The sequence below is a fragment of the Danio aesculapii genome, chromosome 9, assembly GCF_903798145.1.
Source record: "Danio aesculapii chromosome 9, fDanAes4.1, whole genome shotgun sequence".
NCBI lineage: Eukaryota > Metazoa > Chordata > Actinopteri > Cypriniformes > Danionidae > Danio > Danio aesculapii.
This window is the reverse complement of record NC_079443.1, coordinates 8,120,555-8,140,135: the sequence shown is the minus strand read 5'-3', so window position 1 is coordinate 8,140,135 and position 19,581 is coordinate 8,120,555. Positions and strand designations below refer to the sequence as shown.

Below are 19,581 nucleotides of genomic sequence, written 5' to 3'. Positions count from 1 at the left end.
AAGCAAATTACTAATTAGTACTCACGCGTTGTGTCGGTCGAGCGAAAGTTGTTTACCAAACTGTAAAATCGGGTTGTGTGAGTAGAAAACGTGATTTGCAGTAATGAAGACCCCACAAAACTCTTTAAACGCCACCTTTCAGGACGATAAAGAAATACAGGTAAAACTTTTCACCACGTGTATTTATTTATCCGCCGAAAATGAACGAACGCTGCTTCAGGTTTTGTACATTTTTCTTGTCAGGATTTGTTAAAACAGCTTGAGGACGCCAAAACCGAACTACAGCTTACTAATGATGAGGTGGAGCGAGTAAACAAAGACGTTAACAAATGGTAACTAATACTTATATGTATTATACCATAATTATCCGTATGAAATAAAGATCCAGGATGTTATGATTTATAAGCATTGTTTTAGTACCAAAAACAAACATATTTTTGTAGTTTGCTAAATTAACCATAGAATATTATGCAAGAAGTGATTCTACAAATAATCACATGGGCTACATTATACTATATATACATACAATTTGCCTTAGCTATATTAAAGTGAATGAACAAAATAGCATAATTTGTTATGTAATTAATTGGCTTAATGCATGAGGATTTCAGGTGCACTTACTGAAGCAAGAATTATTCATATTTCTTTAGCAGAGAAGAGCTTGACCAGAGGATGATGATGATGGTCCAGAAGGACGAAGGCCTGTGTAATTCACTACTTGAACTGGATGCCATCATGCAGGAGAAGAAAAGTCTCACTAGTCAGTTGGAAGAATTTACTTTGTCTGGGTATGATTGTACAGCAACACTACTGAACAACCTACTATGCATTTATTTTGTTCAGATTTATCTTGCAAAAATAGGAGGTTGTTTTATTGCTTGTTTTTCTTAGCCCTCGTGCATCAATTTAAATATGAAGCACACACAAATGTCTATTTTAAAAAACCTCATAAAAGTGACATATTTTAACATTCATCTACACTTTTTTTTTCCACACTGAAACAGTTTTCTTTACCAGAAATTGTCTTTATAACACTTACATTTTATGTAAACAAGTGTTTAAAGCAAAAAATGAAGTCAAAATAAGACAAGAAAAACAAACACATTCAAGACTTGCCAACAAAATGAAAGTCTGTTTAACAGACAGTATAATCTATGTATTTTATATATGACTTTTGCTTAATTGCTTTAAAAGGCACTGTATGGAATTTTGTACCTAATGAAAAATTTGTTTATCATAGGAGATGATAGGGAAATATAAACATTTCAATGAAAAATGCATATTTTGACATTTTATAGACCCTTTTCACACTTCAGGGTTTCTTAGTAGCAGAAGTCGTCATAGTAGGGAAAACTTAGAGCGCAAGTGAATTGGAGAGTACAACAAATACATATTTGCTCAAATAATAAAAAAACACTCCACAATGATGTTATAAAGACTTTCAGAAAAGGAAAAAAATTGTGTGAGACTGATGACGGCAGCCTGAAGAGAGAATAACGTTGCTGTCCCGTCCCAGAGACGCTTTATTAGAAACGCCACGCACAAGTGGTAATTCGTTTTTTGTCATTTGAAGCAAAGATGATATAATACATACATAAATGCGTATAAATGTTTATAGGTTTTTTAAAAATAAAAATATAAAAAACTTTAAAGGGTTTAAGATGCTGATGACTGTTAAACGTGTCATAAGAGTCTTGTGAAAAGGGTCCATTTGCAAGAACATTCCAAAAATACTCAATATTTTGTTTATTAAAGGACAAACTATCCATAAGGATGCACAAGGGCTTTTCCAATTCTGTCAGAGTTATTACACAAGATGTTCTACTGAATTAATAAATAAAACATCAAATTGAGAAGGAAAATTCTCCAATCTACATGATGAAAGTTTTGCCTTTGCCTTTTGTTCATGCGTTCAGGGGTGGATTTAACCGATAAGCGAGGTAAGCGGCCGCTTGGGGCCCCAGGAAATCTGGGGGCCCCCAATAGATATCTAGTTTAAATTATAAGTATAAATTATACCTATAAACTATATCTATCTATCTATATATATCATATATACACAACATCGTTTTCTACCATATTTTGTTTGGTAAGCGTTAAAAAAATACAATTATTATTATTTTAGTTTAAAATTCATTTTAAGAAAACAAATCATTTAAAATGTAGAGATTGCATTCATTTAAAATGTCGAAAAGAAGATTGAGTGATCTAAAAAACCAGCAATATAAATAAATATTAAATCAAAGTTGAAAGGGTGTATTTCAGGACCTGGGCCCTATGGCTGGAATTGCTTAGGTCCCCAAAATCACTAAATCCGCCTCTGCATGCGTTGTAAAATATGCTCAATGTATAAAATTCTCCTTTTGTTTCAGGACTATCGAGTCAAAGCAAGCTCTTCTGAGGAGTTTGCAGGAAGAGGAAAGCAGTCTGCTGGAGCAGGAGTGTAATCTGAAGCTCAAGCTTGAGCAGCTGAAGAAAGCGGTTGATGCGTATTCAAACTTAGAAGAAGGTACAGCATGTCATGATCTGTAGTAGCCACAAACACCGGAGATGCAGAATCATGTGCCGTTGATGTTTTTCAGGTTCACAGGTAAATTCAGTGAAACCGGGCTTATCTAGCAAGAGTAAGACTACTGACAAGACTGTGAGAAAAAGAGGAGCACGCAAGTGAACACAACAGAAAAAGAACATATTTATTTTTAGTAAAATTAATTTCCAATAAACATGAACAAATAAATACCTTGTGTAATGTTTTGTGTCATTTGATGAAACGATTCCAAAAGGAAGTGTTAATTCGACTTCAATGCTGAAGAAAAATCTTAAAAGACATCCAAAAATAAACCAATCATTTACTCCCTTATGTTTTTTTTTCTAAACTGACATGACTTTCTTTTTTCTCTCCTAGTGTGTGTGTGTGTGTGTGTGTGTCTGAAAACCATACAAATACATCTGAAAAAGGATCAAGCAATAAAAACATACACTGACAATGATACACAGGCTATAATTCCCATATAACATTTAATTGTTTTTTTTAGCTTTTGTATTATTACAATATAAAAGCCAGTTGTATGTATCACACTAATCATTTAAATGAAGGTTTTAAGTAAAGGGTGATAGAACTTTTTGTTTTTGGGTGAACTATCCCTTTAACACACTGATCCGAATATACGCGTTCGCGCCGTAGTGTAATGACACTTTTCGGCCACCGTAGACGTATAACCACATGTGTAATTTAATATGAATCATTTCAACTTAATCGGACTAAAAACCTAAATTCATCCAATGCTTTAGGCAAAAAGGTAAACAAATATATTTACTCTGATGCCATTGAAAATAAGATGAATTTTAGGGAGTATCTATCGTCTACAGTCTGCAAGTGCTGAATCAGACTTTACTCTCGGAGGGAAGCAGCTGACCGATTAAGAGAAAACATGGACATTGCACTCTGCCGTGTTAATTGCAGTTCCTACTCTCATATAATTCTACTTCATTCTCTTGTTTTTAGGTGATAGTTTGTTGTTTTGTTTGCTGAATCATGTCCTCGTCTCCGGAGCTGCGGAGTGTGTTTACTCTGTGTGCCGATCAGACGGTGTCCTGCGGGCTGAGAGAAGTTTCTGCCCTGCTGGACCAGACTGACCCTCCACAGCCTACCCCATACACTGAAGGTAAACACACACACATTAACTGTTATTGAGGTAAATTTGATTTTATATTCGCACAGTCATTCATTTTTTGATGACTATTTGATTGACTATTATTTCGATGCTATTTGAGTCTCCAAGACATTATATGGTGAAAAACGCTTGTCTGATAGGATTCTCCCATTTCCACCAAAGAACACAATGATAAGTGCTCTAAACTAATTGAAATGAAAAAGAATTACTCTGATTTGAGTGCAAGTAGCTGAATTGTCATGTCCTTAGTCATGTATGCTCATGTTCAGTTACAAATATAACTTAAATAATATCAGAATCAGAATCAGAATCGGTTTTATTGCCAAGTGTGCTTCACACACACAAGGAATTTGTTTTGGCTACAGAAGCTTCCAGTGTACATAAAGTGACAAGTGACAACACAAAATAAATCTGAAAAAAAAAAATAATAATAATAATAAAAAATGATGAACATTGAACAGATGCGGTTAGTGAAGAAACCTGGATGTTGAGTTGTATGTACAGATTGTTATAAATATACAGGTTATAAGGTGCTGTGTACAAGTGCGAATGTAGAAAGTATTGCATTGTATATTGATATAAGGTGCTGTGTACAAGTGCGTATTAGAAAGTATTGCACATATTTATTGCACAGTAGGGGAATATTTAACTGTTCGTAAGGTAGACAGCCTGAGGAAAGAAACTTTTCCTGTGTCTGGCTGTTTTTGTGCTCGGTGCTCTGAAGCGCCGACCAGACGGTAACAGTTCGAACAGGTAGTGTGCTGGGTGTGAGGCGTCCAGAGTGATTTTGCGAGCCCTTTTACTCACTCTGGAAGAGTACAGTTCTTGAAGTGTAGGAAGGGTAGTGCCAGTGATTCGTTCAGCAGTCCGGACTATTCGCTGTAGTCTACGGAGGTCAGTTTTGGCAGCTGAGCCGAACCAGACGGTGATTGAAGTGCAGAGGATGGATTGGATGACAGCTGAGTAGAACTGTACGAGCAGCTCCTGTGGCAGGTTGAACTTCCTCAGCTGACGAAGGAAGTACAGTCTCTGCTGGGCCTTCTTCACAATAGAGTCTATATGAGTGTCCCACTTCAGATCCTGAGAGATGGTGGTGCCCAGGAACCTGAATGACTCTACTGCAGCCACAGTGCTGTTCATGATGGTGAGTGGGGGGAGTGCAGGGGGGGTTTCTCCTGAAGTCCACTATCATCTCCACTGTTTTGAGCGTGTTCAGCTCCAGGTTGTTGTATCTGCACCATAACGCCAGCCGCTCCACCTCCTGTCTGTATGCAGACTCGTCACCGTTCTGGATGAGGCCGATAACAGTAGTGTCGTCTGCAAACTTAATGAGTTTGATGGAGGGGTCTTTTGCAGTGCAGTCGTTGGTGTACAGGGAGAAGAGCAGTGGAGAAAGAACACATCCCTGGGGGGCACCAGTGCTGATGGTGCGGCTGTCGGATGTGATTTTGCCCATTCTGACTAGCTGCTGTCTATCTGTCAGAAAGCTGGTGATCCATTGACAGACAGAGCTAGGAACAGAGAGCTGGGCCAGTTTGTACTCAAGCAGTGATGGGACGATGGTGTTAAAGGCAGAACTGAAGTCCACAAACAGAATCCTTGTGTAGTTCCCTGGTTTGTCCAGATGTTGTAGGGTATAATGCATATAATAAATCTACTATATACTATATACTTTTCATTGATCTTGTGTTGTCACATTTATAATACTTCAAATGCTATTTTTGTTAATAATTAAAACAACATTAGCACTATTTAATTATCTGTGAATAATGTTGTACTTTGATAGTCATTGGCTGCTAATATGATTTCCCTATTTAGAATTTGCTAAGAAATTATATTAAGAATGTGAAAGTCAGAATGTGTGAATTTTAAACCAAATTTACCTCAGTTCACACGCTGACGGACCTGTGGAGTCTATTCTGATCTGTTTATACCACACTCTTCATTACACTTACAGATGCTGTACCGAGGAAGACCATGTTTGCTGGTGAGGTGTCAGACAGGATGTTCTGCTCGGCCTGTCAGTGCCCTTTTGAGAGTCGCGAGGAGCAGGTAAGGTTGTTTTAAAGCAGGGGTGCCCAAACTTTTTCTTATGAAGGGCCAAAAACCAAGTATCACTAAGAGCCATTGGCTGAAGATAAATATACCAAACTATTTTACATTAAAGTTGCCTTGGGTAATTTTCTAATTCATTTTATATTTATAAATATATCAAAAGCATTTCTTTGAATCGTATTAACTAATGCGGTGTTACTTTTTTAATTATAGCTTATTGCAATTAAAACAATCACATATATAATGGTGTAGGTCAGTGCTGAATGCACTAGTCAAGCAGAATCTGCCTTTGCCTTGATTCGCTCACCAAGATCTCTGCATTGTCCTCTATTTGTCAAGTGACAGTATGTACATTTTAGACTAAATCTGATACATTTGAACCATTTTCTGTTTTTTTCTTGTAGCTTAATAATAAAACAAACAAATTAAAGATTATATAAAATTTGAAATGACAAGCTCTAAACCATTCCCATCATTCTCCTCTTCTCAGATGGCATGGTGGGCCAAATCAATGGTTACCATTGGCCAACTCTGGCCCGTGGGCCCTAGTTTTGGCATCTCTGTGTTAAAAGCATAGTTTACCCAAAAATTAAATGTTACTCACAATGTATACAGGTGGTTGAGAACTTTTTATGAAAATCATATTCGCAGCCAAGGACTATCAAAGTACAACATTGTTTACAGTCACTTAAATAGAGCTAATGTTGTTTGGAAGTATGGCTGCACGATACTGTGAAATTAAATTACATGCGATACTTTGTTTTACCATGATATTTATTACGATATGAATAAAAATTCACCAGATGATTTGAATAACTGTATTTGGAAATATTTCATTTCATTAATTTCATTAATTAAGATTGACTGGAATGATCAAGTATGTTTCCATGCAGTGCGTCTGCACAAATTATAATAAATTACATGCAAAAAATAATAAAAACAGTAACCACAAGTACAGAAATTGAACAATCAAATGTAAAATAACATGGTTATCATTGAAAAAATTATTATTAAAAAAATTATATATTTATCTTTTAATCTTTAATATATAATAATAAATTGCGATGTGACTATTGCAGATACACACATTGTGATATCGATGCTCAAACGATATATAGTTTAGCCCTATTTTGAATTCATAAACTTGCATGCAATTTCAGAATGAATATTCAAAGTAGTGTGGTAAACAATTTAGGGGCCGTGTCACAAGTTGTCAATGTTCAAAAATAAATGAATGGGTGAATATGAAGCCAACTTTACCTCATTTTCAATGTGGTGATGTCACTGGCCCATTAGCATTCCCTGCTTGTTGTCAAACCGTTTCATAACTGTAACAAGAGGCAATTCAATCATAACTTTACATTAAAACAGCTATCATCATTATTATTTATCATTATGTAGATGTTTTTGGAGTCTCAGATGTTATGAAAATGAAAAATATAGAAGAGGAAATACCTTAGGACTATTGTTATCGTTTACATCCCTCAAAAGGGTCTGTAGTAGGAACCATGGAAAATACCATGGAAGTCAATGGCAGCTGCTTTCCAACATTCTCCATTTTATCTTCCTTTGTGTTTAACAGAAGAAACTCAAACTTAATTCTTTTCTCAGATGGAGCACTATAAACTAGACTGGCACCGCTTCAACTTGAGACAACGTCTGGAAGGAAGATCAGCGGTCACAGTGGAGGAGTTTGAGAAGAAAACCGGCACAGGTAGATGCATATAAAGCACAGGTGTCAAAGCAAGTTCCTGGAGGGCCGCAGTTCTGCACAGTTTAGTTCCAACCCTAATAAAACACACTTGATCAAACTAATTAAGTCCTTCAGGCTTGTTTGAAGCCTACAGGTAAGTGTGTTGAATCAGGGTTGGACTGCAGCCTCCAGGAACTGGCTTTGACACCTGTGATATACAGTATGCTCATGACACAGTTTGCAGTCCTTTTTGTAATCTTCCATGCCCCTGAACAGGTGACATCTCAAGCATTTCAGGCTCAGACAGTTCAGACAGCGAGGATGGAGATCTTGGAGATGAAGTGGCCCCTGTGCAGATGGACAGTGCTCTGGATCAGCCTCAGAGTCGACTTTCTGCCAAAGTTGTCTTCCAAAATGCAGAGGGACAGTTCCTGTCATTGTATCGCTGCATTCTGCAAAGCAAGAGAGTAAGTCAATAAATTCTCTAATTGGTTAATCTGTGCAAGATCATTCGCCAAACACGTTACTGTCATTTTTATTGTTTGAGGAATAAACCGAAAACAAACAAAAAGGCTTCAGGACGATTGAACCAAAAGCTTAAAAGTTCTAATTATTTTCCAGGTTTTAGCACAAATTTCTGTAGCTTTTTATTATTTGGCTCTCATTCAATTTTGTTGTTTGTTCACACTCAGGAAAATGAAGAAGACTTGGTTTCTTCTTTACTGAAAATCTCCAACAACACTGTTTGGGTTATTCTGATGACTGGTGGGGGGCACTTTGCTGGAGCAGTTTTTAAGGGGTCAGTGAAAAGTTCCGAATGTCTTCTTTCTTTTAAGCAAAAAATATAAGATGTAATCAAGTATGATTCTCAAACTGATCTGTGTAACGTCTAGAAAAGAGATTCTGCAGCACAAGACCTTCCACCGGTACACTGTGAGAGCGAAGCGAGGGACAGCGCAGGGACTGAGGGACTCTCAGAACCGCAGCCACACGCCCAAATCTGCAGGCGCAGCTCTTAGGAGATACAATGAGGCAGCGCTGCATAAGGTACAGCTATCCAAGCTCATTCATTAAAATATCCTATCTGAATTCACTCATGTGTGTGTGTATATATGAATTGAATTCAGACATGCTCCATCCTGCATGTTATCATTATCACATGACCTACTCCCCAAGGTTATAATTGTTTTGGATTTTTTTATTAGTTTTAGTTTTTATTTAGTTTTGACTTTTTGTTTTCAAATTCAGTTAGTTTTAAATAGTTTTAGAGGTTGATTTACTAGTTTTTATTAGTTTCTATAATGTGAAATAGCTTATTTTGGTTTAGTTTTTATTACTTTCAGTATTAGTTTTAGTTTTTTCTAAATAAGGATATTTGTTTGGTGCAAGATTCAAAATCAACAGAATAAATATTGTAAAATAAAAACTCAACCAAAGATCTAATGTATTCAGAGGACACATGAACACTACCATCTACAACTACCATCTACCCATCCTCAAATTCAAATACAACAGCCAACAAGATAGCAGGCATAAGTACAATTAGTGTGCAAGGCAGCTTCTGAGGTTAGATTCATAGTGGTGATGGAAAATTCAGATCTTTAACACGAACCGGATCTGTTGTGACAATCTTCCCATGTTAGGACTCAACATACCAAATATATGTAGTCAGCAATCATAATTTCAGTCAGTTATAACATCACCATGATCTGAAAAGTTTCATGATTAAGTTTTGCAACCCAACTGAAGCATGATTTACAAATTCCATTATTCCGTTATAAAATACACTTACGTTTTGCCTGATCCTCTCATTTATCCCCTCGGTTTACCAACGCTGCAGCTGGTCAAGTTTATTTTAGCCACAGAAGGCTGTCATGTACTGTTTGTGTTGGTTCACTGAATCACACATGCATAGTATTTTTGGTTCATCGCTTCTCAAATCTGATGTCAATGTATTGTTCTAATAAATGAATAACGCTATATATATATTGGTTTTTTTTTAGTAAGAGGACTGTATCAGGCATGTTTACCCAAATCAGTAGTTTGTGGATAAGAGTGCTTTTTGGAGATAATTCATTCATTCATTCATTTTCTTGTCGGCTTAGTCCCTTTATCAATCTGTGATCGCCACAGCGGAATGAACCGCCAACTTATCCAGCATTTGTTTTGCAGCCCTTGCAGCCGCAACCCACCTCTGGGAAACATCCACACACACTCATACAATACGGATAATTTAGCCTACCCAATTCACCTGTACCACATGTCTTTGGACTGTGGGGGAAAACGGAACACCCGGAGGAAACCCACGTGAACGCAGGGGGAGAACATGCAGACTCCACACAGAAATGCCAACTGACCCAGTCAAGGCTCGAACCAGCAACCTTCTTGCTGTGAGGCGACAGCATTTACCTACTGCGCCACTGCGTTGCCTTATTGGAGATAAGAATTGTTTCAAATTATTTAGTTTGATTTGATGAACTAGTTCAAACGGTTCACTTAGAAGATCTGGTTAAAAAGAACGATTCGTTCGCCAACACTAATACAGAAATAAAACCCATTATTGGGCACAAATTTGTTAAATTAATCATTTTAAGTCTCTGTATTTAATGCTGTCACCATGTTTGGTCATGTCCAATCGTTGTTTTTGTAACAGGGAGCAAAAGAGAAGACTGGCCAATGGCAGCAGGATTATAAACTCTGAGGTGATGTACAGGTCAAACACCTGTAGCGCGAAGTAAATACTTTTAAAAGGCTTACAGTAAGCTTATATATTAAATGCATTTACAAAGACGAAACGAAGGACGTTTTTGCTATAATTTTAGTTAGTTTTGTATGTACACAATACTGTTTTTTTGTTCATTTTTGTTAACTATAATAACCTTGCTACTCACTTTTTCAATTCATGAATTCTCTCATGTGGCCTCCTGGGATAGTAAAGTGTTCATTGGATTTTCGCCAGAAGTAGGTCATCCGTGGTACTTCACACATGCTTTATCCAAATAATAAGAATTCGGACATATTACATTGCTCACATGCATTCTTTTCTCATGCTACAGTATATAGTAGGGCAGCATGCAATTTTGGACTTACAAGTTGTATCACAGGGAATTTATGAATCAGTAATTGCATTACCATTACCATTTTACTAGAGCAAATTGATTTTACACTTGGATGAGTTGAATTTCTATTTCACATGAGACCATATAAACAGATTTGTTCACATTTACAGTTCACTTGTCATAAGTTGAAGTCAGAATTATTAGCCCCCCTTTGAATTTTCTTTTCTTTTTTAAATATTTCCCAAATGATGTTTAACAGAGCAAGGAAAATATTATGTCTGATAATATTTTTTTCTTCTGGAGAAAGTCTTATTTGTTTTATTTCGGCTAGAACAAAAGCATAGTTCTAGCTTTCGATAGTTTACAGAACAAACCATCATTATACAATAACTTGCCTAATTACCCTAACCTGCCTAGGCAACCTAATTAAGCCTTTAAATGTCACTTTAAGCTGTATAGAAGTGTCTTGAAAAATATCTAGTAAAATAGTATTACTGTCAATGGCAAAGATAAAATAAATCAGTTATTAGAAATGAGTTATTAAAACTATTATGTTTAGAAATGTGTATTCTCTTCATCAAACAGAAATTGGGGAAAAAAAATTAACAGGTGGGCTAATAATTCTGACTTCAACTGTAATTAGAAGTTACAGAATCATTTTTTATAGATATTGTTATGTGTTTATTTGTAGAAACTGGCTCAATTGGGCATTAAGCAGCGCAGTACAAGCGGCTGTATTGCATAACACAACTCCAAAGAGATTGCTCTTACAGAAATTCTGATTACAGTGTAATGGTCCACCGATATATTTGCCGATATTTGTCATTTTTCAAATATCAGCAGATATTTATCGGCAGAAGTTTTTCTGTTTGGCCGACGTGTTTACTTTGCCCATTTATTAATTAAATTAATTTTCAAATTATTAATTAAAATAACTGAAATTATTTCTGCTAAATATTGGTGATTGGCCACCGAGCTTTCCAAGATATCGTCATCAGCCTTCAAAAAACCTATGTTGGGCGACCACTAATAAGCATTTCCTCCTATGAAATCTGTCATTTTACAGCAAGAAATATATATAATTTTTTTTTACTTCCATAACATCAGTTTATAAAAAACACCATTATTTTAAAGCAGATTTTTAAATCAATATTTATAAAATATTGCAAAAGTTTTCAAAAATTTGTAAAGGAATACAGGCTGCAGTTGTTGATCCATATACATTTCTTTTAAAACCAGGATATTCATGATCTTCTGGAAAGCTGGGCAGATTATTTGAAGGAGGCCAGTGCCATCTTCCTACGAGCTCCAAGTTACAACAAGACCATATTTTTTGGAGGTCGTGAAGCACCGCTGGACAAAAAAGATCAGCGAATGCGTGTACTTCCATTTGCCACCCGTAGAGCCACATTTAGTGAAGTAAAGCGTGTCTTTGACCTGCTCTCTACCCTACATGTCTATCGTATGTAGAGCTTTGCCACTATATTACAAAAAATACAATTTTATAATTTCTTTTCCTTTAGTATGAATGTCTGTTGAATTTCAGAAAAAGAGACTGAAATCTCCAGTATTCTCAGTCCGTCGAGGAGATTGTGGAAGAAGAAAACTCCTAAACCTGTTAGTCATCCAGTACCAAACACTAATGGTAAGTCTGAACCATTTTGGTTTATTTCTTTAATTTATTGAATCCTTAGTTATTGTTTGATTTAAAGGAGCTGGTAAAATTGGTCTAAGCATGGTTCATTTGAAAATTTTTTAAATCTGCCATATGAATCACTAAAATATTTCATTTTAAACAAGAGTTTCTTAAAAACAAGCTCATTTAAAGGCTGCTTTGTTGTCAGTGCCTGCAGAGGGAGAAGATGCTAAAGAAGAAAGTTCAGGAGAAGATGATTCAGGAACACTAGAGACTGTGGAGGTGACACTGGGAACTTTGGACCTCAGAGAACATGAGATCTATCCTAATAAGAAGAAAAGGAACAAGCGGAAAGAGAAAAGAGAAGGTTAAGAGCTTCATGTACACCAGATCACCCAGAAAAAAAAACTCCAGAGCAGAAGTGATGTTGAATACAAAATATTAAACAAATAGTTATAATGGAATCATTATGTTGTTTTGTCCTTGTGTTTTTAGACTCAAACATTCGAGAAATAAATGAAGAAAAGGCAGATGATGAAAATGTGGACAAAGGTGAACTGGAAGGTGAAACTGACCCTAAAGAGATGCAGAGGAAGTCAAGGGGCAGAAGGAAACCCAAAGGCAAAAAACGTCAGCCTGAAGAGGGTAAAACTGATACTGGAGTTGACACAAATGCTTAATTGTGGGTGTTAAAGGGGTAGTTCACCCAAAAATGGAAATGCATTCACCATTTACTCTCCCTTAAGTGGTTTCAAACTGTTTTCGTTGAACTCAAGTTATTTTAAAAAAATGTTGGAAACCTGTAACCATTGACTTCCGAAGTATTTGGTTTTCCTACTATGGAAGTTAATGGTTACCGGTTTCCAACATTTTTCTAAATATCTTACTTTGTGTTCAATACAAAAAAGAAACTCAAAAGTACTTGAGTAAATGATGACAGATATTTGGGTAAACTATCCCTTTAATTGAGGGGACACTTTCGCGACACTATTTTTAACTAAAATGTGAAAAACTTTCATGTGGTTTGGCCCTTCATTTACATAAAAAACTGCATTTTGGGAACATGAAAATGTTTAAAATGGAAGTTTGCCAAAATCATATTATTATAACTTACACACAACGTGTACGTACACTATTGAAAAGTCAATAAACAAAATTCTGATTGAAATGTATTTATTTTACATGGATGCTTCAAATTATAAAAAAAAATACAAAAAGAAATGATTAATCCAACAAATCTGTTTAAATTAAATGCTGTTTATCAAAAAATCCTGAAAACAAATGTATCAGTTGCGTCCACAAAAATAAGTAATTTTTAGAGCACTAAATCCGCATGATAAAATATATTCAAATGAAAAAAATTATTTTAAATTGTAGTTACAGTATACATTTGCTATATCATTTTTATTGCATTTTTAATATAAAAATACAGCTTTGGTGAGCATAATTCTTTTTTTTTTTTACATTTTAAATGATACCGTAAAACATTTTTGGTGGGAAACTATTAAGCATGCACATACACATTTGACGTCTTTCTGTTGAGAAGGCCGTCTGTCACTGTGATTTATTTCTCATGTGTTTTCAGATGAAGTGGATGAGTCTTGGGAATACAGTTTAAGAGATGCTCTCTACACTGCCTGTAAAACTGGGGACATCCAGTCATTGCGCAGCCTCCTTCATCTCCCAGAGGAAGAAGAGAAGGAAGAGTGCAGAAGAGAGAGAAACACTGAAGAGGATCCTGCTTCACAGATTGCAGATCTTCTCAACAAGTCCATAGACTCAGCAGGCTTCACTTTACTGCACGTGGCTTCAGCAGCCGGACAGAAGTCTGTCATCAGACTGCTTATGGACGCAGGGAGTGATCCGGCCAGCAAGTACGTTCTTGCAGAATCAGAATAATCTATTAGCAGCATTAACATTTTTATTTTGTTTTATTTAATTTGTTTTTAGGTCTGACATTATGAAGACAACGTGTGAGCAGTAATCAGGATTTTTCCATTACATGTTGCTTGATTCTGAATATCATGTCTTTTTTAGGGATAAAAAAGGACAGACTCCATATGGTGTTGCTCCTGAAAAGGATACAAGAAACATTTTTAGAAAATACATGGCTGAACACCCTCATAAATATGACTACACTAAAGCACAGGTAAAAATGCACACACACACACACACACACACACATATATATATATATATATATATATATATATATATATATATATATATATATATATATATATATATATATATATATATATAAAATATCCAATGAGCGACAGTTCTGTGAGCTCAGCTGCCTTGTTGATACCGGAGGTCAGAGGAGAATGGCCAGACTGGCTTGAGCTGAAAGAAAGGCAATAGTAACTCAAATAACCACTCGTTACAACTAAGATATGCAGAAGAGCATCTCTGAATGCCTTGAGTCAGATGGGCAACAGCAGCAGAAGACCACAACGGGTCCCTCTCCTGTCAGCTAAGAACAGGAAACTGAAGCTACAATTCGCACAGGCTCACCAAAATTGAACAACAGAAGATTGGAAAAACGTTGCCTGATCTGATGAGTCTCGATTTCTGCTGCGACACTCGGATGGTAGGGTCAGAATTTGGCATCAATAACATGAAATCATGGATCCATCCTGTCATGTATCAATGGTTCAGGCTGGTGGTGTAATGGTGTGGGGGATATTTTCTTGGCCTATTAGTACCAATTGAACATTGTGTCAACGCCACAGCCTACTTGAGTATTGTTGCTGACCATGTCCATCCGTTTAGGACCACAGTGTACCCATCTTCTGGTGTCTGCTTCCAGCAGGATAACGCGCCATGTCATGAAACGTGAAATATCTCAGACTGGTTTCTTGAACATGACAATGAGTTCACTGTACTCATATGGCCTCTACAGTCACCAGATCTCAATCCAAGCACCTTTGGCATTGGTGGAATGGGACACTCGCATCATGGATGTGCAGCCGACAAATCTGCAGCAACTGCAAGATGCTTTCATGGCAATATGATCCAAAATCTCTGAGGAATATTACATATAACAGTATAAACTAATAAATATTACTAGATAAAATATTTTATATAAAAAAACAAGTACACTGATCGCATTGTATGAAGGTTTCTTGGTAGGTTTATGTAAAATGTATATATTTTTAATTTAAAACAAATAATTTTTGATATACATTATTGAAGATACAAAGGTTTAATAAGACATCATTACATTGTTGTAGTTGTTGTTGTTGTTGTTATTTTTAACTTAAGACTAGTGATCGCTGTGGAAGCTTGTTTCTACTGATATATAAAAAGTAAACATTTCATACTGCTGAGAAAAAAGTGAGTGAAATTCTGAGTAAAAACAAATCTGAAGCGAGAGATTTAAATAGAATTCTGATAAGAAAAAGTGAGAAAAGTAGAAATTTTAAGAACTTAAAATAATAACAAAAGCCAGAAGATCAAACCTGGAATTTATTGCAGCTGTTTTCATCATTTTTGTATTTCAGTTCGTTACAGATATGCATTTTTATTTGACTTTATTTTATTTTTCTCTGAATTGTGAGGAAAAAATATTATATTTAAGTGAATAAAAAGTTACCTGTAATCTTTATTTTTTTAATCCTATGGCAGAAACATCCTTCCATGGATCACAGATCTTTAAATAAATGCAAATATTTATATCATCAATTTTTTCTTCTTCTTTTGTATTCAAATCTGAACATCTGCAACTCGTTGCTATACATTCTGTGCTTTGTGTTCAAGGTTCCTGGACCCCTAACCGAAGAAATAGAGTCCAAAAAATCAGAGAAGAAGAAAGCCCAAAAAGCAGCACGAAAGCAAAAAGAGAAAGAGCAAAAAGAAGAGAAAGTGAAGAAACAGCAAGAGGAGGAGGAAAAGAAGAGGTTCACGGCTCTCAGTGACAGAGAAAAGGTGACTATTTTCCCTTGTTTTCTTTTTTTGCTTCTGCTCTGTTATAGAAATGACCTCTTTCCATTGGCTGATGATGTCATGCATGTGATGTCACACAGCGAGCTCTGGCTGCAGAAAGGAGATTGGCTGAACATCTAGCCACAACTGGAGGAGAGCTCAACAACATCAGGTATCATTGCATTTCACCACTGTGTCATTCTATAAAGAATACTGTTCAAGTGAAATTCTTGAATCAATTTTGGCTGTTATTAATATACATAACATAATAATTAATGGCAAAAAGGTGTTTTTTTAATTTATAAAAATCTTTTTTTACCCTTTATAGGTACAAAAAACATATTAAGACAGCAAAGTTTCACCACAGTGCTATTTAAGTAAAAAGTCCCAGATTCTTTAACAGGCTTTTATTTTGTGGCTAAGGCTTCAAAATTGTTTTTAAAAATATATATTTTTAAAGTTGGTCACATTTGTCTGGTTTTCTGCTTAGCACTGCAGACCAAATCAATTAAAACTATGAAATTATAATTATGTGGGTGTGTTGGTATGAATATCAGAGGTTTATTTCTGTTTATATACCGAGTATTTGTATGTGTACAAGCAGTAGTTTTTGTGTAATAAAATAAAAGTTCTATAAGACTTTAATAATCTAATAATAAAAAGGTTTATTCTTTAAAATAATAAAACATCAGATTTTTTTGTGTATGTAAACTAATTGTAAAGTTTTGAATCAATTGACTGTAGGTAGTTGTCATCAAGACTAATGCTGTTGAAGGAATCAATGTCAGGGAAAGAGTGAACTCAAAAATACTCCTATATGATTTATGAATGGTTTTTATGACACTTTTTTTGTTCTCTATGAACCTACATGTGACTTTTTTGGTAACACTTTATAATAACTACACACTAGGAATCATTTATTAGGCATTAGCAAATAGTGAATTCATTATTTGTTAAGCATTAACTCTACATTAACAAACGTTAGTAAGCGGTTTATAACTGCAGCTATAAATGCTGTATTCTTGATTTACAACCACATTTATAATAATTAATAATTGCTTAATAATTGTATTTTCATACTTTGTTTATGATTTATTTTTCATTACTAAATTAAGTATTGCATTATTTACAAACCATTTGTGTTAAGCATAGTTGGAGGTTTTTAAGATCATTCAGAATGAGTTAGTAAATGATTAATAAACTATTGAAATGAACATTTATAATTCTTATAATTCAGGCATATACTAATAGTTAATGTCTATGTTAATAAATGCTTTATTAACTCACTTTCATGCAGTTTTGTGACCTAATCTAAAGTGAGGAAAGTTTATGCTTTATAAATCCCTTACAAAAGACAATTAAAAGCTCAGTGTCAAATAAACAATAATCTTTGCAATCTTTTATAAAAAGTAAAATTACTGTGAAGTTTAAACATTGAAGTTTAAACAGGTCAAAATATGACAAAATTGGATAAAACAACAACAATATAATAATTTAACAATATAATAGGATCCAATGTTTAAACTGTACAGTAATTTTATTTTAGATAAGGTTGCAAAGATTTATTTTTATTTGATACAGTTTCATTTGTGTATCTTGATATGAATAGAAATGAATAATGTCGTTTATGTTCTTTTTTCCTGTTTAGAATTTAACAGAGCCTTTAATTGTCATTTATAAGAGATTTATAAAGCATAAATAGTCCTCACTTTAGATTAGGTCACAAAACTGGATGAAGTTGAGTTAATAAAGTGTTTATTAACATACAAATTAAGTATTAATATATGCCTGAATAATAAGAATTATAAATGTTAATTTTAATAGTTTATCAATCATTTACAAACTCATTCTGAATGATCTTAAAAACAACCAAGTATGCTTAAATAACTGTTTTGTTAATAATGTAATATTTGCTTTAGTAATGAAAAATAAACCAGTCACAAATTATGAAAGTACAATTATTAAGCACATGTGTAAATGTGTTTATAAGTCAAGAATACAGCATTTGTAGCTGCAGTTATAAACTGCTTACTAACGTTTATTAATGTAGAGTTAATGCTTAACAGATAATCAATTCACTTTTTGCTAACGCTTAATAAATTGTTCATAGTGTGTAGTTATTATAAAGTGTTACCACTTTAGTTTTTTTTAACCTTCAATCATTCCTTATTCTGCAGCGTTTAATCTTTGCCAGATGGACATTTTTGGGGACAAAAGTCTCAATTGTTTTTGAAAAAATAAAATCTATCAATGTATGTAGTTTGTAATTTTATTTATATACCATTAAAAGTACAAAGTAAATATAAAATGCTTTTAATTTTAGTATTGCCATACATTTGGAGTTGGATTTAAAGAGGACTTTTCAGTTGGATTTTCATGTACAATAAGTTTTTTTTTGTTTTTTAGGTAATATTTCTTTTACTTCAGCAAAAATATCACTGCAGTCATTTCAGACCAACCTAAACCTAAAAATGTGGTGACTTTGGTGACTTCTGGTGGCTAATGATGGCATAAAAATATCAAAATCTCCAGCATTTCAACTGCCACTATTCAAGCCACTATTTTACTGTAGCGTGGCAGGGGCTGTTTTTGGGTTGGGCATGTGAGTCTTTGGGTGTTTGACACATTGAGCAGGTTCTGTAGACTCATATCTTCATTTAGGTATATTATTGATAAGCTTTGTGTTGAATTAATTGATTTTTATTGGAGAAATCAAATAAATGCTTTAAATTTTTGTATTTCACATTTCTTATGGGTTTTTGGAAAAGATTGGAAAGATTTATTTATTTTTTATTTTATTTTTTTATTACATTGTTGTATGTGTTCACATGGCAAACTTGGAAAAAAGGATCCAAGTTATATACTGCTTAGGTTAAGAGAACTATTTTTTAAAATCTAAATAAAATGATTTTGCCCAAAAAACTGTCCTTAAGGAAGCTTGAGGGTTAAATTGACGCACAAAAAAAATCATTGATGTTTTGCAGGAGATGTTTTCAGTGCGGAGAGTCGTTGCTGGGGAAGATTCCTTTTGAATATCTGGATTACTCTTTCTGTACGCCTCGCTGTGTTCAAGCCCACCGTAAAGCCAACGCTGCTGCGCGGCCCTGACCTCTCACGTCCTCACACACAGAGCAGAGGTACTATTGACCAGGAGAAGGTGCACTGCTATATTCTGGACACATTTCATCTCGGTTGACTGTTAGTTTTACAGTTAATATTTGATGGATCTCTCAAAGTTGGCTTGGAAAACGAAGAGACTATGAAATATGACTGAAAACTGGAGAGTTATTAATAAATCATGAATGTCAATGAGCACACAATAGGCAAATTTTAGAGTAAACCATGTCAGTGGCTAGTGTGTGTTGTTTAGTATGTTTTTAACTTTTCAGACCAACTCAGACCAACCACTGTGATTCTAAAAACCTGAATCTCTATTTATACATGAAATGAGTAAAAAAAAAAATAAAATAATTCAGAACTATAAAATCATGGTGTGTTTAAGAATGGCTGGGGGGGTGCATAATTTATTATTTAAAA

At 34.7% G+C, this 19,581-nt stretch overlaps 2 protein-coding genes across 3 annotated transcripts; both read left to right on the top strand.

Annotated features, from left to right (window-relative positions):
- Positions 1–42: 42 nt before the first annotated feature.
- si:ch211-167j6.3 (uncharacterized) lies at positions 43–2,709 on the top strand. The gene is made up of 5 exons (XM_056466063.1): positions 43–160; positions 244–332; positions 651–788; positions 2,373–2,509; positions 2,583–2,709. The coding sequence occupies exons 1-5, from the start codon at positions 104–106 to the stop codon at positions 2,669–2,671; spliced, it is 510 nt and encodes a 169-aa protein (XP_056322038.1). The 5' UTR covers positions 43–103; the 3' UTR covers positions 2,672–2,709.
- A 498-nt stretch (positions 2,710–3,207) lies between these two features.
- On the top strand, positions 3,208–19,530 carry ankzf1 (ankyrin repeat and zinc finger peptidyl tRNA hydrolase 1). Of its 2 annotated transcripts, none has more exons than XM_056464726.1 (16): positions 3,208–3,299; positions 3,506–3,665; positions 5,632–5,726; positions 7,341–7,443; positions 7,699–7,889; positions 8,115–8,221; positions 8,316–8,469; positions 11,721–11,943; positions 12,028–12,126; positions 12,335–12,484; positions 12,613–12,762; positions 13,703–13,991; positions 14,155–14,266; positions 15,880–16,047; positions 16,146–16,216; positions 19,029–19,530. In XM_056464726.1, the coding sequence occupies exons 2-16, from the start codon at positions 3,536–3,538 to the stop codon at positions 19,150–19,152; spliced, it is 2,166 nt and encodes a 721-aa protein (XP_056320701.1). In that variant the 5' UTR covers positions 3,208–3,299; positions 3,506–3,535; the 3' UTR covers positions 19,153–19,530. The 2 variants fall into 2 exon arrangements, with proteins under 2 accessions (XP_056320701.1, XP_056320700.1); XM_056464725.1 differs by having other exon boundaries at positions 12,326–12,484.
- Positions 19,531–19,581: the final 51 nt, after the last annotated feature.

Coding starts and splice junctions, on each gene's coding strand:
- si:ch211-167j6.3 (XM_056466063.1), top strand. CDS start 104: ATGAAGACCCCACAAAACTCTTTAAACGCCACCTTTCAGGACGATAAA. Junction 333..650: donor AACAAAGACGTTAACAAATG/GTAACTAATACT, acceptor ATATTTCTTTAG/CAGAGAAGAGCTTGACCAGA. Junction 2,510..2,582: donor GTATTCAAACTTAGAAGAAG/GTACAGCATGTC, acceptor GATGTTTTTCAG/GTTCACAGGTAAATTCAGTG.
- ankzf1 (XM_056464725.1), top strand. CDS start 3,536: ATGTCCTCGTCTCCGGAGCTGCGGAGTGTGTTTACTCTGTGTGCCGAT. Junction 12,485..12,612: donor GCGGAAAGAGAAAAGAGAAG/GTTAAGAGCTTC, acceptor TTGTGTTTTTAG/ACTCAAACATTCGAGAAATA. Junction 14,267..15,879: donor ATGACTACACTAAAGCACAG/GTAAAAATGCAC, acceptor TTTGTGTTCAAG/GTTCCTGGACCCCTAACCGA.